We start from the raw sequence: 16,032 nt of genomic DNA on the forward strand, positions 1-16,032 counted from the left end.
TTTCCATGTGTTTGAGACCATTCCATTTACTCTTTCTGACTCATTATTATGAGCCATCCTCCCATCCTCAGCCTACTCTGATATATAACCAAGTCATACTAGTCACTAGTCCCTCAAGCCTCAGTATCAGGTACCCACCAGTTGGTGTTGGTGTTGAGAAAGTGAAAACATTTGTTGTCACTGTAGAGGATGATGTAGAGGTAGGGACAATCGTAGATAGAGTAGAAGGTATTGGAGTTGTAGCTGAACATAGGTACATGTCCCTGTGAATGGTTCCATTCTTCCCACAAACTGCTGTCATACAGCTCCTATGTCCATCTGTTGTATCATATATGATATGCCCATAGGGGTATTTGTTCCCATTGTAGGTGCAAGTGCAAGCTGAAAGGGAAAGATATAATTTAGGGTACTGGAATGTTGCAGAAATCATGTATGTATTGTTGTTTTGGTTGAAGGATCTGTTCATACCTTGTACATCGTATTTGCAGTCCACTGTCACGGAATTACAATAGCTTTGGAAAAAGAAACATTTACAATTCTACTTAGTTTCCTACTTGACACTCAATCACAGTTACAGTGTTCACAATTTTAGCCAAGACCAAGAGTCTCTGTGTTACTAAAGACATACCATGTCTGGCAGTTTTCTGTGGTCGGTACTTTTTCTCCATTATTGTAGTGTTTTCCATCTCTGCCATAGCAGCCACACTGCTCCTTCTCCACACACTTCATTATAGCTTCATCAAAGAAGGGTTGAGCAGGAGGACATTTTGGATAGCAACCTAAAGAAGAAGAAACATTTTCAAATATTAATGATAAAAAAGCAATTGATTGATTGAGGTAATTTAAAGCTAGAATATTTTGTAGCTATAGCAATTTTCTGACATATAAATTAATAATATATTTCCATTACTTATTGAAGAATATAATTTATAAATGCCTCCTGAGCATTGTTCAACTGTCGTACCCCATAAGAACCCAAAATATATGCTTGTTTTACCCCAATGTTTGTAAACAAAAAAAATGAAATCCAGCACTGTATAGCTGCAAAACATGTTTAAACCAATAATTTTTATATCATGAATGGTCAGCCCTTGCATCCATAGCTCTGTCTATGAATTTGAGAGTGGTTACAATTTTCCTGGGCCTTCCCTCAGCTTTTTACCTAAACAAAGGCGGGTGGCCACTTTGTTATTGTTTCAATTAAGGACTCTAGCTTTAACATTAAAGAAATACTAAGTACCTGTTATAGAAAATTGTTGTTACCCAAAATATATCCTAAATGAATGTCTACTGTACCTTCAAGGGGTGGTATCTGAGTTGAGCAGCTCCCAGAGGGATTCCTGCAGGTCTTCATACACTGAGCTCCACATGCCTTGTAGTGCCACTCACATTCTCCAGGGGGGTTGTAGTAATCACAGAACAGTGCTGTATGTGGTGGACAAAAGCTCTCTGTAAGTATTATCTTCAATTCGGTTTAAACTGTCAGCACTTAAATGAATTGAACATTTAGAAACTCACGGCAGATTTGTGGGCTTCTCCAGGCTATGCAGGCTCCAGCTTCATTACAGGCCTCTGCATAAGCTGCCACAGCAGTACAGAAACACTCACAGTCTCCACCACTGTCACAAGCACATGAGTCTGTCACACAAGCATCGTAGAAAGGAGAGGGGTCCACCTAATTGGAGAACATGATTAGGTCAACATGATCATATCAAATTCCAAAACATTCAGTGAACGACTAAAGTCTAAACCTACTTTAGAATGGCAGTCTGTGAAAACTTTGCTCTGTATGATGCTGCACTGCTTCTGTGACCAAGACTGCCTGTAAGGGTTGGCAGTACAGGGGCTCCTTTTGCTCTTTGCATCGGGGCAGCTTGCAGAGACTTTCCAGCTGTTTCCAAAGTCGAGAGAATTGACAACAACTGCCTGGCTCCTGGTAGTGAAGTCATTGTTTGCGTTGCCATCATAGTTTCCACACAGACCACAGACATGTCCCTGAAGAGGACATAGCAAAAGATTCAGTTGAATGATAAAAAGGAGTCATAACAGACTTCCATCAACTTATCAGTTGATGGAATACTATAACAATATTTTAATATCTAATTTGTCATCCAATCAAAGTTGAAATGTACCTTGAACTGTGGGTTCAGTTTGATGAACATGCTTGTTTTCCTGTCCCACATGAGAATCAAACCATTATTGGCTTCAATCACAAGGTAGATGCCCATTGTGCGAATCTGGTAAGGAACCGCCTCCCCTGTATTTCTCTCAATGACTTGGTAGTTCCCTTCTGTCAGAATTAATTCACTGTTCTGAAAGAGATTTTTTTTTTTATAGTTTGAGTATACAGTTAAGGTATTAATGTATCTAATTACTCATTATGTTATAATGTATGTCATAATGTTCATTTTTTTGCCAAGCCTCATGAAGCTTTGATTTATGTGTATATAGTGTGCTTTATAGTATGTATGTATGTATGTATGTATGTATGTATGTATGTATGTATGTATATATGTATATATGTATATATGTATGTATGTATGTATGTATGTATGTATGTATGTATGTATGTTTGTTTGTATGTATGTATGTATGTATGTATGTATGTATATATGTATGTATGTATGACCGAATATTAGTAGTCTTGGCTTCAGTAATGGTATATGCCAGGCAGAAAGCAGGAATCTAGTTACCCCCAGGAAGAGCTTAATGGCCTTGGAGCAGGTGGTGCCTGTTGTTCCACAAGGGATGTTCTCAGTGATGACTCTGAAGCTGCCATTGGCATTGTTGCTACCACAGTAGTCCTGTTTAAGGTTTCAGTCATAAATTTAACAACAGCGAACATAGTATTTTGGTGGTTGGCACATTATCTCCAACCAAACATGTAAGTCAATCATTGAAATAGTGAAAAGGTTCAGCTTGTTGGGAATGCTACAGCAGCATCCACAAAGCAACAGCAGATCATGTCCAAACAGTTTCAAATTTGCTTTTCAGACTCCCCAGAAACACCTACAGTATAAACCTTAAAACAATTAACACAAACCCTTATTGTTCAGCATGTAATATTGGTGCTGATCACTTAGACTATCAAGAAACCCTGCAAGCATACCTTTGTAAGTGTGTATTCACAGTCTCCATCAAAAGTGAATCGTTTCCCATCAAAAGTAATGTAGTGTCCATCTCCATAAATGGCACAGGTTCCATGGCACAGGTTAGTTGTGCACTGCCATTTTCTGTCTTTACAAGTGCTGAAAGTGGCAAAAACAGATATATCAGACTGAAGTCTTAATTAGTTTAAAACCCCAATTGAGGCAAGATAACCTTACCAGGTATTGCAGTTGACCTTGATGCTGTCTCCTGGTTGGTAAGTAGCTCCATTGTGAGAACAAGGACAAAGGTCTGGCTTGATGCAGCCTCCTTTTCCATCGGATACCAGTCCAGAGGGACACATACAGCCTGATATGCACTCTGTGCTGATCTGTAAATTGAAAATTATTGATTTGAAAATATGCTGTGTAAAAATTGTGTTTACTAAACGTTAATCTGGTTCACGGAAAGTTCCGCACAAATGCGTGGAGTCTGGTGGACCAAAAGGTCAAACTTGGCCTTCATTAGCCATTAGCCAATACAGAAAGACTAGGAGAAACTCCCAGCGCATAGGCATTGGCTTATTCAGCTTAATCTACCAACCAGTCATCTCCCACAACACCTTGCCCCTAACTCTCCCCCATACACTAGCGCACCACAAGCACGGAGCCACTGTTATGGGTGTAAGATGGCCCAGTGATGGCATCTGTTGGTAAATGTTAATTACTGCAACTCCAGTGTTTTACCGGTGTGCTTGAAATACCCGGATGTATTGCAATATACTGAACAAGACTGGTTACTCGCATCCATGCCTCTGTCTCGTCATTTAACATTCAAACATGGTGTCAGAGTCGGATAACTAACCATGCTCTCCGCAAATTAGAGCCACCTGTTCTGGTTTACCCCTGAAAAATGCTTATTTGAGTAAAACTTCGCCTGACGCCGGAATTGTCCTTAGCTAGAGTGAGTTTGCTAGTTAGCTTCAGTGTTGTTAGCACCGATTAGACATGGCAGCGAACATTCCCCCTCCCGCCGTTATGAAGCTTAGCGGAGACTGGAGCACAAACTGGGATACGTTTAGAGGTGAATGGGAGGACTATGCACTAGCAACGGGACTTCAGGAAAAGGACGATGAGGTAGTGGCTGCCACTTTGAGGACTATAATGGGAACAGAATGCCGACACGTACACAAACACAACCTGAACCTAACAGCAGCTCAGCAAGATAACGCTACAGCTATTCTTGATGCTCTTGAACATTACTTCAAGCCAGCAAAGAACGTTATCTACGAGCGTTATGTTTTCGGTTGTTGCAAACAGGAGGACGGGGAGTCCATTGACAGCTTTGTCACTAGGCTAAGGGAAAAGGCAGCTACATGTGACTATGGTGCTTTAAGAGATGAACTGATCAGAGATAAGCTAGTGCTTGGCATAACTGATGAGGGCACCCGCAGACGTTTGCTGAGAGAACGCGACCTGACGCTGGTCTTGGCGGTGGAGACATGCCGTGCAGCAGAGCTTACTGATATACGGATAAGGTCCATGGAACTAGAAAGACAACATATGGACAATGTCAATGCTACATTCAGGCAGCCAGTAAGGAAATTCCCCTTTGCCACTGCTAATGCTAATACTACAGCCAACTCTGCAGCAGACAACCCCAATACGTGCAGATATTGTGGCATTTCTCATGGACGAGGAAAATAATACTGCCCAGCCTATGGAAAAATATGCAAATCCTGTGGTACAGCTAATCACTTCGCAAGGGTCTGCATGAAAAGCAAGAGAAAGGAGGGTAAAGTGCACTCCATTGAAACAAACACAGATGACGGGAACAACAGCACAGAGGATGTATATGCTAGCGAGTGCATAGGGGCAGTGAGGGCAAAAGGACAAAAGTGGTTTGTCACTCTGCTACTTAATAATAAACCACAGCAATGCCAGCTAGATTCAGGGGCCACATGTAACGTTATGAGCCTTAGAGACAAAAGGAGGCTCGCGCCCAGAGACAAACTCACACAGAGTAGCACCAAGCTGAAACTGTATTCGGGACAGTTCATGACCTCTTTAGGCCTGTTTGTGACAGAGTGTGTTTTACGTGGCCAGAAACACACCCTTGAGTTTGAAATAGTTGAGGCTAGTCAACAGCCATTACTGTCAGGTTCTACATGCGAGCGCCTTGGACTCATTAACTTCACCATCCCAGCTGATCTTAACATTGTAGACAATGTCCAGGCTGGGCCCCTGAGCAAGGAGACACTCCTGAGCAAGTACCATGATGTCTTCAATGCACCGGTCGAGTCAGTTCCCGGCGAAGTCCACTTTGAGTTGGACGCAGCAATCCAGCCTGTCCAGTGTGCACCCCGCAATGTACCAGTGGCCATGAAAGCAGCTACAAAGGCTCAGCTTGACAAATACGAAGCAGATGGCCACATGATATCCGTCACCGAGCCTACAGACTGGATAAGTAATATGGTCATCGTCAAGAAACCAGACAAGCTACGGATATGCATTGATCCTAAACACCTCAACCGGGCTCTGAGACGCTCACATTACATTATGCCCACGTTGGAGGATGTTCTTTACAAGCTCCCAAAGGCCAGAGTCTTCACGCTCGTGGACGCCAGAGATGCCTTCCTGCAGTGCAAGCTCGACGAGCCCAGCAGCTACATGACCACCTACTTGGTCGAGGTGAATGGATCACGGTACCGTCGTAACAGGGTTGACCTTCGGATTGCTGAGCCAGCACCTACTCAGAACCCTGATGGTCAAAGGGGTCGCATGACAAAAGACAGAACCCCAGCAAGTCACATGGGGCCTGAGGCACTGGGCGAAGAGCCAGGGGATCACAGGTCGGCCGCTCCCTCGCCCATCAATACTCCCGTTAGACAGTCAGGTGACACGCCTGTGCGTGTGTTACCTGAGAAAAAAAAATAATAATAAAATACTAAACTGTTCATGTTGGAAATTATTACTAGGTTTGTTTTGTTAGTGAATTGACAGCTCCTGTCCTATTTTATAAAAGGAAAGATGTTATGGGTGTAAGATGGCACAGTGATGCCATCTGTTGGTAAATGTTAATTACTGCAACTCCAGTGTTTTACCGGTGTGCTTGAAATACCGGATGTATTGCAATATACTGAACAAGACTGGCTACTCGCATCCATGCCTCTGTCTCGTCATTTAACATTCAAACAGCCACGCCTCGCAGTCGTGTGATTCGCTCAAATTAAATTACGACCAATAATTTACTCAATAAGGAAACTCCCATAGAATTATATGGTCACTCCCACTAAGGACAACATTTAATCTTTGATGCATGAGGCTTAAATGCGCTGTGCGCAATAGCTTAGAGATGAGGTTAACTATACCAATATAAAAAAAAAATGAGAGTTTATATTTTACTCTCGATTTTAATTCACAATCCTATGGGCATTATATGACTATACACTGAGTGTAGAAAACATTAAGAACACCTGCTCTCTCCATGACAGACTGACCAGGGGAATCCAGTTGAAAGCATTGATCCCTTATTGATGTCACTTGTTAAATCCACTTCAATCAGTTTAGATGAAGAGGGGGAGACAGGTTAAAGAAGGATTTTCAAGCCTTGAGACAATTGAGACGGATTGTGTATTAATATCAATATTAGGAAGGTGTTCTTAATGTTTTGTACGCAGGCGTATATCCGCTGTGCGGAATGGACTGGAGGCGAGGTGAATAGGGGACTTACACAGGCCATATCCAGAATGTTGCAGCTCTTCTGACACTCTAACCCTCTCACTCCTGGGCTTGCATTGGAGCAGTTGAAGAAAACCATTGGTGCAACACATGCTGTGAAAATAAAGGGAATTCATGTATCATGACTGTTGTGTCTTTCACAAAATCAATATGCTCTGTAAAGTGTGTACTAGGATGGAGAGATAATATTTCAACATGCACATAGCCTGGTTCTGTTGCCAATTGCATATTATTACCACACACTATATCTGTATATAGGATTTGGAAGAGTGCCATTACATTTTTTTACTTATTTCAAATTCAGTGTTGCCTGGCACAGTACAATAGCTCAAAATTGTGAGTTGTTTTGACAATTTATATACATAAACTTACATGGCTGATCGGGTGAATCTCCAATGCAACGGAGTTTTCCCTCCTTGCAGGTGCTGAAATAAAATGGTGTTAATGGTACTTGAATGTCCCTATGCTCACTACAGGAAAGCAAGGCCCAAGGCTCTTGGTTCATAAAGTCCCCAAAATATGCCTTTGAAATAAAATGTGTAGTGAATTACATTGATATACAGCTTGAGTATAGGTAAGTAAATAACTTGGTCCATACCACATGGTTCCATCCTTGCTGATGACCTCTCCAGGGGACACCACTGAGCCCTTGTAATAACAAGGGCAGCTGGCTGGTGGAACACACTTGCCCTCATCATCCAGGTAGGTTCCCTCAGAACAGACACACCCATCCACAGACTCGAAGGTGATTGAACAGGTAAAGTCAGAGTCGCTGTAGCAGCGGCAGGAGCGATCACTGCTTTTTATGCTGTAGCTGTAGACCATGGTGTTAGGGCACGAGGTGGAGTATTTGTCTGGGGATGGCAACAATTAGTGTTTGATGTAAATATTTTCAATATTTGTATCTTATTCTCCCACAATTGACACATCTTCTTAGGTATTATGGTGTGATGGTCACTCACTGCAGATAGCGTCTCTCCAGCCGCTGAGCTGGATACCCTCGGCAGCACAAGCGTGGACATAAGAGGAGACGGCAGCACACATGCAGTCCTCACTCTTCTCACAGTTACAGCTGTCATACATGCAGTTCTGAATAGAAAACCACAGTCACAACAGCATCCATATTATACTGTACAATAGTTTTAATTAATTGTGTGTGCATAATATACACAAATTCTGTGCAGATAAACAATACCTAACAGCAAGCAACGTAATTCTCAATTTCCCCATAACAGCTGGCATCACGTAACATAAATGTGTATATTAGTTATGCTCAGGAAACTGTCTGAAATGAATAGTATGGTGAAATGGTCTCACTTCTTTGTACATGTCTGGGCTTATTGCTGTGTGGCATGGAGCAAACAACCCTTTAGGATCAGCCAGCTGAGAGCACCAGTGCTTGGCATACTTCTCTGAAATAGTGAACAAATAAACCACAGGAATTAGTTAGGCCAACTTTAAGAAACACTTGCACCATTCTCCATAACAATTAACACAGACATGGAAAGGTGATAAACCATGCAGATACCATTGTCAAGACTTAAACTGCAGGGGCTTTCAAAGCTACTCTTGATGTCTGGGCAGCTGGCTCGTGTTTTCCAGGTGTTTACAAAACCAATGGCTGTGCCCTCAGTCACTCCACTCAGGACCTTGAAATCATCTCCTTGGTTGTTGTTGAAGTTTCCACAAAGACCTGTAGGGTGAACATGTATTTATATACAGGGAAAATAAATAATTCCCAGAACATGAACACCTCAGTGGACTGTGGTGGTTGGTCAACGGATGATGAGACATACCGCAAGTTCTCTGCTGCCAAACGGTGCTTGCAGCAATATAGACCTGCATTATTGGTGAGAGTTGGATTTCCAACTGGAGGCCAAAGGTGGTCTGGATGATGATGAAAAATGAGGAGGCTCTGAAAATAGTTACTCCAGCTATAAGGAACAAAGTGGGAAGAGGAAGGAGTAAGATTCAGCATTATGATGTTATTAAGTAAAATATGTGTCAGTGTTGAATGATAAAGCTGCATCACCATCACAACATTCCCCTTTATCATGATGTATTCCCCATACAATGATGTGCTTTAACTGTAGGACACACGTTTCATGTATGCCTAGTCATGACTACATTGATTGTACTGTATGTTTATTGTACAACTGTAACTTACCAGCAGAAAAGGGCAGCTGAGAATAGATTCCATTTACAAAGGCTTTTCCATTGGGTTGTATGTTGATCACCTGCGTAGAGGGGCATTGTTTAACCATATGCTTATTCATGTTATTCAAATAATACATTAAAGTCTAAAACCTAACAACACTAGGGAAAAAACATTTACTGCAGTCAAAGGCTGATAGCATGTCAGTCAAAGAATACTTACAGTGGCTCCTTCTGAGAGGGACAGGGTAACAGCCTTTAGACAAGTCTCACTGTCAGAAAGCCCACACTGCACCAGATCCCCCAGTACAGTGAATTGCATCCCATCACAGTCCTGAAAAAAACATAATTAAGTCAAAACATACAGGGCGGTAGCACTCCGGGAACATGGTTGGAGAGCCCTTTTCTATATTACAATTTTCATCATAAAAACTGGATATATCAGAAGAAAAGTAAAGAAGATGGAGGCAAAGCTGTAATACAGACATAATAACTACAAAGAAGGTTGCACGTTTCAAAATGTATTTTATGTGAATGAGATTCATGCACACAGAGCTTTGATGAGGAAACTGTATATTGACCTTAGTCAGAACATAAGAGCAGTCCCCATGGAAGGTGTAGGTTTTTCCATCATAGGTGTTGATGTGGGATCCACCCTCCACAGCACAGGTGCCAGGACAGTCCTTGTCCACACACTTCCACTGACCACCAACACAGGAGCTTAAGGGCAAAATATAAATTATTCAATGGAACTTACAAATTATCACCCCTGGAATAACTTTTTGTCTCAAGCCAGAATTCTTAGCCTGGTTTTCTTACCAATCTTTACAAGTGCTTGAATAAGACTCTCCGGGTGCGTAGGTTTTTCCATTGTGGCGGCAGGAGCATTGACTCAAGGCGATACAACCATTCTTGATGACGTCATCAAAAACGGTTCCTTTGGGTGAGAGCATACATGTGTTTATTATGTCTCCATCCCAACATACTGCCCTACAAAGGCAACACTATGTCTTTTGTTTTACTCCAAAATCTGAATTCAAAGTATTTTTCTGTCTCGATAGACAATTTCTGAAACTCCATGATATATTCTGATCAACTGGCTTGTTCTTGTGTCAGGAACTAAATACCACATGAATCAGATAATATACCTGGCCATTACAAAACACCAAACTTGTAATTGCCTTTGTAACGTAACATAGTCCAGTCCACAATATGGAATCAATTACTTTGCATTCTATCAGTATACAGTCTGCTCCATTCCAATGAATTTTTATTACATCTCTTTGAAGAAGAGGATGTTCAAAGAATGTTTAAATATGTCTGCCTACCTGGAGGACAAAAGCAGCCATCTGAGCAGTGTTCCTCACACAGCTGGCCTCTCTCAGGGTTGGAGCAGGTGTCAACACAGGGGTTTCCACACTCCTTGTACTCCATGTTGAAGGGGCATGTCTTATCTGCAAAGATAGGTTATGTCAAAATATGAGTACACTGTTGCAACTAACCAATGTGCGATTTGAATGTTGATACGGGGAGTAAGGGCATGCTTACAGCAGAACTGTTCACTCCTCCATTGCTTGGGCTTCCCGCCTGCATGAACACACTGGCGGGAGTACTCTGAGATAGTGTTGCACAGGCAGAAGGACTTGGTGCTGTTATCACAGTGGCACAGGTCAGATACACAGGCCTCAACAAATGAGTCAATGGCTAATAAGTCCTTACAGCTGCTGAAGGCAGGACCGGAGAGCAACTGCTCACAAACTGGTTTCTATCAAACAAAAACAGACAGATGTTATAATTAGGACATATACAGTGGAGTCTGAAATGATTGACACCCTTGATAAAGACGAGCAGAAATGACTGTATAAAATAAATGCGAAGCAAATTTGGTAAAATATATTATTTTATATTAATACGATTGCTTCTAGAAAGAGATTTTGTTTAAAAGTAATACAAAAAACATCTCAGAAAGGTAGGGGTGAAAATTATTGACATCCCTGTTTTCACTATCTTTCAGTACTTCACCTTGTGAGGGTAACTGCAATAATCCTTTTTCTAAAATGTTTTATGATTTGGAGAACAAATTAGGACCACAGGAGATTGGTGGCAACTTAATTGGGGAGGACGGGCTCGTGGTAATGGCTGGATTGGAATTCGTGGAACGGTATTCCATTTACTCCGTTCCAGCCATTTTTACGAGCCGTCTTTCCCTCAGCAGCCTTTACTGTTTAGGATCTTTGATGTCCTTTGTCTGTTGTTATGGACTGCACTCTTTAATTCAAACCACAGCTTTTCAATGGGTTTCAAAGAGAGACTGAGATGGTCATTGCAAAAAGGGGCTATTTTGCTTCCACTGGTCCTGGGGCTCTTGTAAAGATCAATCATGAACTTTACCCAGTACCTGGACATTTTTGCCAAAACCTTGTTGCCACTGCCAGATTGCTGAGACTTGGTCTTCAGTGGATCTTCCAGCAATACAATAACCCCATGCACACATCAAAATCCCCCAATAAATATATATTTGTCTTCAAAATCAAGTCTCCGAACTTGACACCCATTGAAAATCTGTTGTTTGAATTGAAGAGGGCAGTCCATAAGCACAGACAAAGGATATCAAGGATTTTGAAGGATTCTGTATGGAGGAATGGTCTAAAATCCCTCAGAATTTGTTCTCCAACTCATAAAACATTCTAGAAAAAGGCTCAGTGGCATTATTTGCAAGGTGTGGTATTGAAAGGTATTGAACACAGGGGTGTCAATAATTTTGACCCCAGACTGGAGAGAAAGAAAATATGACTTTTTAACAAAATGTCTTTCTCAGAGCAATTGTATTAGTATAAAATAATATAATTTTCAAAGAAATGGAGCACACAATATACTGTAGCACTACAGTCATTTTTGCAAATCTTTATCAAGGGAGTAAGTCATTTCGGACCCCACAAGTTGTTAAGTACACAGCAGCCTAGCCAATATCCCTATTCTTATCATAAGCGATAAAGTGTAACCTACCAGATTGGGGCATTTCTGATTTGAAGGCAGTGTGTTTTCAGTACAGCTTTCAGTGGGTCCATCCAATTTCCAGAAGTTTCCGAAGTCGACAGGGGACAATTTCATACCTTTGGCATAAAAATAAATGAAATTATTGTTAAATGTCAACTGTATTCCAAATAATAGGCAATGGTTGATGTGTTGATAGTGTCAGTGAAAATGTACCATGGCTATAGAACTCATCAAATTGCTGAATTCCATTAAAATCTCCACATAGACCACAGGTCTTATTTCTGAATTTGATGTCCATCTCCACCTGAAATAGAAGACCATTAGACATTTTAGGGTGACATTTTACCTCCATAACCGCATAACACTCGACAAAAACGGGAAATAACTGTAACAAAACAAAGATTTAACAGGAGTGACAACCTATTCCTTAATAACTATAGATTAGGACTACCTTAATTAACTGTTGTTAACACAGTGCCCACCACAGCACAGGCCTTCAAATGTAGACATTGACCACACCGCAAAAACCTAACTCCACCTAGAAATATTCATAAATGCATAATTGTTGTACTACCAAGAAGGAATCGTCCTGGTTCCATATGGCTACCAATCCCAGTTTTGCTTTGATCTTGATGTAGGAGGGAGTCTCTTCAATGAGAATACCAGACTGGCTGAATGGTAAGGTGGCACTGGAGGAAGAGGAAGACAAAGCACTAGATTCAACTAGAACTTAGTCAGACCAACCAATTTTACATTAGCTCAATTGACTTCATTTTATGACATTTTCATTGGTACTTTAAAAACAACATTGTCATCTCTGTCACTGTAAATATGTGTTTGAGCATAATTACCAAGCATAAGGTTGAGTCTAATCTCTTAAATCAAAGCGACTGGGACAACAATATGACATCCAACTACTTGAGCACTGATTAAAAAATACAGCTACATGAGAAATTCTTGAGGAACTTACTTATTCCCATTAACAACAACGGAACCCTTGGATAGCTCCACCACTGTGCCATCCAGCTTCATGGTGATCTTGCTAATGGTGGGCTGGTTGTCCACCACCTGCCGCCTCATCTGGATGTTGAAATCCTCATAACTGCTCTTACACAGTGAGGTCACAACATAGTTGCAGGTGGAGGGGAGCTGAAAGATGTCTCCGTCAAAGGTCTTGAAGTGGTAGTTACCCCACGTACTGCAGACTTGGCCATTATGTATAGGACTCACTCCTGGAGGAAAGGACAACCAATTCAGCTATGATAGCATACAACTCAGCAGGTTTTATCTTTAGATATTTAGAAAGAAATGAATAGGTAACGGGGAGCAGATATTATTTCCCATTTTGCCCCTCGTAAAACCTTGCTTTTAACTACGAGTCCAATGGTTGACTGCTAGATTGGCTTTACTCATTCATCATAAGAGTCTACTGACGCACCCGTGTGTCAATCTAATTAACATAATAAATAAATCCCCACCAAAATCTGTCACTTTAAGCTAAGGATATCTGGTTTTTTTTGTTGCATGGGCTGCGTCTCAATCCACCGCAACCACATATGTCGACCTTCCGCATCTGCGGTTGAAAGTGGCAGAGCTACAGAGCTGTTTGTCACACCAGGGGACATCCTGAAAATCGGTATTCTGACGAAAATGTCTTTAGCGTCCAAACGATTTGGCCTACTAGCTAATATGACCACTGAGGTGTCACATAACTCATCTGATGTCGGAACCACCGATGTGCCAACTTCTGTCTTTTGCGTCCATTTGGTCTACAACCCCCACAAGTGTCATGGGACTCGTCTGAAGTTAACCCATACAAATTAATGGAAGTATGGAGGTAGTTTTGTGCCAACAAAATAAAAGGGGTTAAATATGTGACAAAAAAACACAAATATTTCCTGACCTTTCTTATATCTCCAGACAGTTTTTTGGCATTTATGAATGTGTTATTCAATGCGTTTCTATGGGCTATAGTAGTAAACGCCAAATTCAATATTTAATCAACTAAAATACCAAGACTTTTCAAAGTACATCCAATGTCTATTATGTTTATGAACTTGAAACATAAATTAATAAGTTAGCCTACTTTTTGCTTTTAAACCGCAGCTAATACACAAAACCTGTTGCACATGTGGATATGTTGTGGATATGTAAGGCTGCAGTGTTATGACTGTCTCCATCATGGTTATTGTCCTATCACCACTGTCTGTGGATATGTAAGGCTGCAGTGTTAATCATTGTTATCATCCTCAGGGCTCATGCATCTGTATAGCACAGGTATTATGAAGCTTACCTGCAATCTCAGGTATCCTTGACATTGAGGGGATGATGTTAACTGTGGTCTTTGGTGTATCCTCTGAAATCAAAGTGTATGTTAATAAGTTACAGGAATTTTTACTGTAAATCATTTTGGAATCCTGTATATTTCAGGTTCTGTTATGTAGTTCTCTTGCCAATCCTACATTTACCTATTCATCAATCATAACCCATGCTTAAAAGGCACACAAAGGCAAGACTGAGCATATTCACTCATTGTTAGGCTGTCCAATGAGATAAACATTGGAGCTATTGTGAGAGCGCTATGACATACAGTAACATACAGTTTAGCCCTGTCAACACTAAAGTACAAGGTTTCATGTGAATCAAAATCATGGATTCTACCCACCACTTTGAGAGGCAGTTAAACCAATCGCCAGAGCCATCCATATTAACACCCATGTGGGTGTCTGTGTTGTCCCCATGGTCATCCTCTGGGTAGTGAACACAGGTGGTATGAGAAAGGTACTTGCTTGGATCTTAGCTTTATACCACCTGAGTGAAGGAAAGGTCCTTTGTCATTCTGGATGTGAAGGTGTGACAGAAGGGCTGGCTCCGTTCCAAGGATTTCATGGCCCTCTCATAATAATATGAGAGGTTTAAACGGTAGGTGGGTTGGCAGGTAGCCTAATGGTTTGAGCGTTAGGCCAGTAACCGAAAGATTGCTGGATCGAATCCCCGAGCTGTCAAGGTAAAAATCTGTCATTCTGCCCCTGAACAACACAGTTAACCCACTGTTCCCGGGTAGGCTGTCATTGTAAAGAAGAATTTGATCTTAACTGACTTGCCCGGTTAAATTTAATAAACTCATTGCACAAAGAAAGCTGTCATCAACAAGTGGTTCCTAGATTTGTTTACCTTCTGACCAAGTTCCAATATTTATCGTAACCAACCAAATAAACCAAACACATGTTTCAACCTAGTCTTGAGTTGAGCCACAAGCCAGGAGGATATATCCCTGACCCATCATTCAGGAGACACTGTCATAGACAATGTCCATAACCATTATTATTGCATTAGTTATCCATTAGATGGATTGTATTTATTTATATATATATATATATATATATATATATATATATATATATATGGACTGAATAAACACCAAAACACGTCATAAAGTGTTTGTGTTAATATGTTTTGTTTATCTTTTGATGACTCATTCAACAGACCAATATAACACGCTGCAGGTGTGTTCCTATCACAAGATAGATTACTGATTCGCTCTACTGTCCTTACACTGAGGCTGCAATTTCTTATTGTTTCTCTTATCACAAAGAGTTTTTACACACAATGGCAATATTGCTCATGACTTAATATGAAGGAAAACCCTTGGTTACATTACTAATTAATTGTTTTATAAACACGAAAAGTTTTCAAAATGCCATTAGTATTGTTGTAATGCACAATGTGATGATGTGGTGCTGTGGAATGTAGCTCCACCATCTCATGTCCTTATATCAATATTCTTGTAGAAGCGCCATTCCATTTGATTTCAATCACTTTTTGACTGCACCCCTTTAAATTTGAACAAAACTTTCTATACATATTTGCCCATCGTAGAAGTAGTCAGAAAATAACTTTTTGGACCTGAATGCCAAAACATTTAGGAGATAGAGGTGCTCAAAGTTTACCCATTTTTCATACGCCAGCCTACCCTAAGACATCCATAAAAGCTTGCAAAGAAGGTAGTCAAACTATTTTATAATAATAATTAAAACAAATATTTTAATACATT

At 40.8% G+C, this 16,032-nt stretch overlaps 1 protein-coding gene across 2 annotated transcripts in view; it reads right to left on the bottom strand.

Annotated features, from left to right (window-relative positions):
- The window catches only part of LOC115203189 (mucin-5AC-like), a 31,346-nt gene extending 16,538 nt beyond the window's left edge, over positions 1-14,808 (bottom strand). Inside the window, exons 1-29 of one of the 2 annotated variants that reach the window (XM_029767630.1) lie at positions 14,644-14,752; positions 14,272-14,334; positions 12,949-13,210; positions 12,553-12,667; positions 12,192-12,282; positions 11,988-12,094; positions 10,530-10,746; positions 10,310-10,435; positions 9,801-9,918; positions 9,563-9,701; positions 9,205-9,315; positions 8,995-9,064; positions 8,624-8,761; positions 8,356-8,520; positions 8,145-8,239; positions 7,790-7,916; positions 7,426-7,681; positions 7,200-7,252; positions 6,820-6,920; positions 3,327-3,478; positions 3,110-3,248; positions 2,694-2,804; positions 2,133-2,312; positions 1,756-1,995; positions 1,519-1,675; positions 1,297-1,425; positions 629-779; positions 469-512; positions 139-381 (exon numbers count right to left, since the gene is read on the bottom strand). In XM_029767630.1, coding sequence (XP_029623490.1) covers positions 139-381; positions 469-512; positions 629-779; positions 1,297-1,425; positions 1,519-1,675; positions 1,756-1,995; positions 2,133-2,312; positions 2,694-2,804; positions 3,110-3,248; positions 3,327-3,478; positions 6,820-6,920; positions 7,200-7,252; positions 7,426-7,681; positions 7,790-7,916; positions 8,145-8,239; positions 8,356-8,520; positions 8,624-8,761; positions 8,995-9,064; positions 9,205-9,315; positions 9,563-9,701; positions 9,801-9,918; positions 10,310-10,435; positions 10,530-10,746; positions 11,988-12,094; positions 12,192-12,282; positions 12,553-12,667; positions 12,949-13,210; positions 14,272-14,334; positions 14,644-14,725 — 3,982 coding nt within the window. In that variant the 5' untranslated portion in view covers positions 14,726-14,752. Of the gene's footprint in view, positions 1-17; positions 382-468; positions 513-628; positions 780-1,296; positions 1,426-1,518; positions 1,676-1,755; positions 1,996-2,132; positions 2,313-2,693; positions 2,805-3,109; positions 3,249-3,326; positions 3,479-6,819; positions 6,921-7,199; positions 7,253-7,425; positions 7,682-7,789; positions 7,917-8,144; positions 8,240-8,355; positions 8,521-8,623; positions 8,762-8,994; positions 9,065-9,204; positions 9,316-9,562; positions 9,702-9,800; positions 9,919-10,309; positions 10,436-10,529; positions 10,747-11,987; positions 12,095-12,191; positions 12,283-12,552; positions 12,668-12,948; positions 13,211-14,271; positions 14,335-14,643 lie in introns of those variants that run through there. The other variant, XM_029767632.1, reaches the window with a different exon arrangement.
- Between the last annotated feature and the right edge of the window lie 1,224 nt (positions 14,809-16,032).

Source organism: Salmo trutta, chromosome 12, assembly GCF_901001165.1.
Source record: "Salmo trutta chromosome 12, fSalTru1.1, whole genome shotgun sequence".
NCBI classification, from domain to species: Eukaryota; Metazoa; Chordata; class Actinopteri; order Salmoniformes; family Salmonidae; genus Salmo; species Salmo trutta.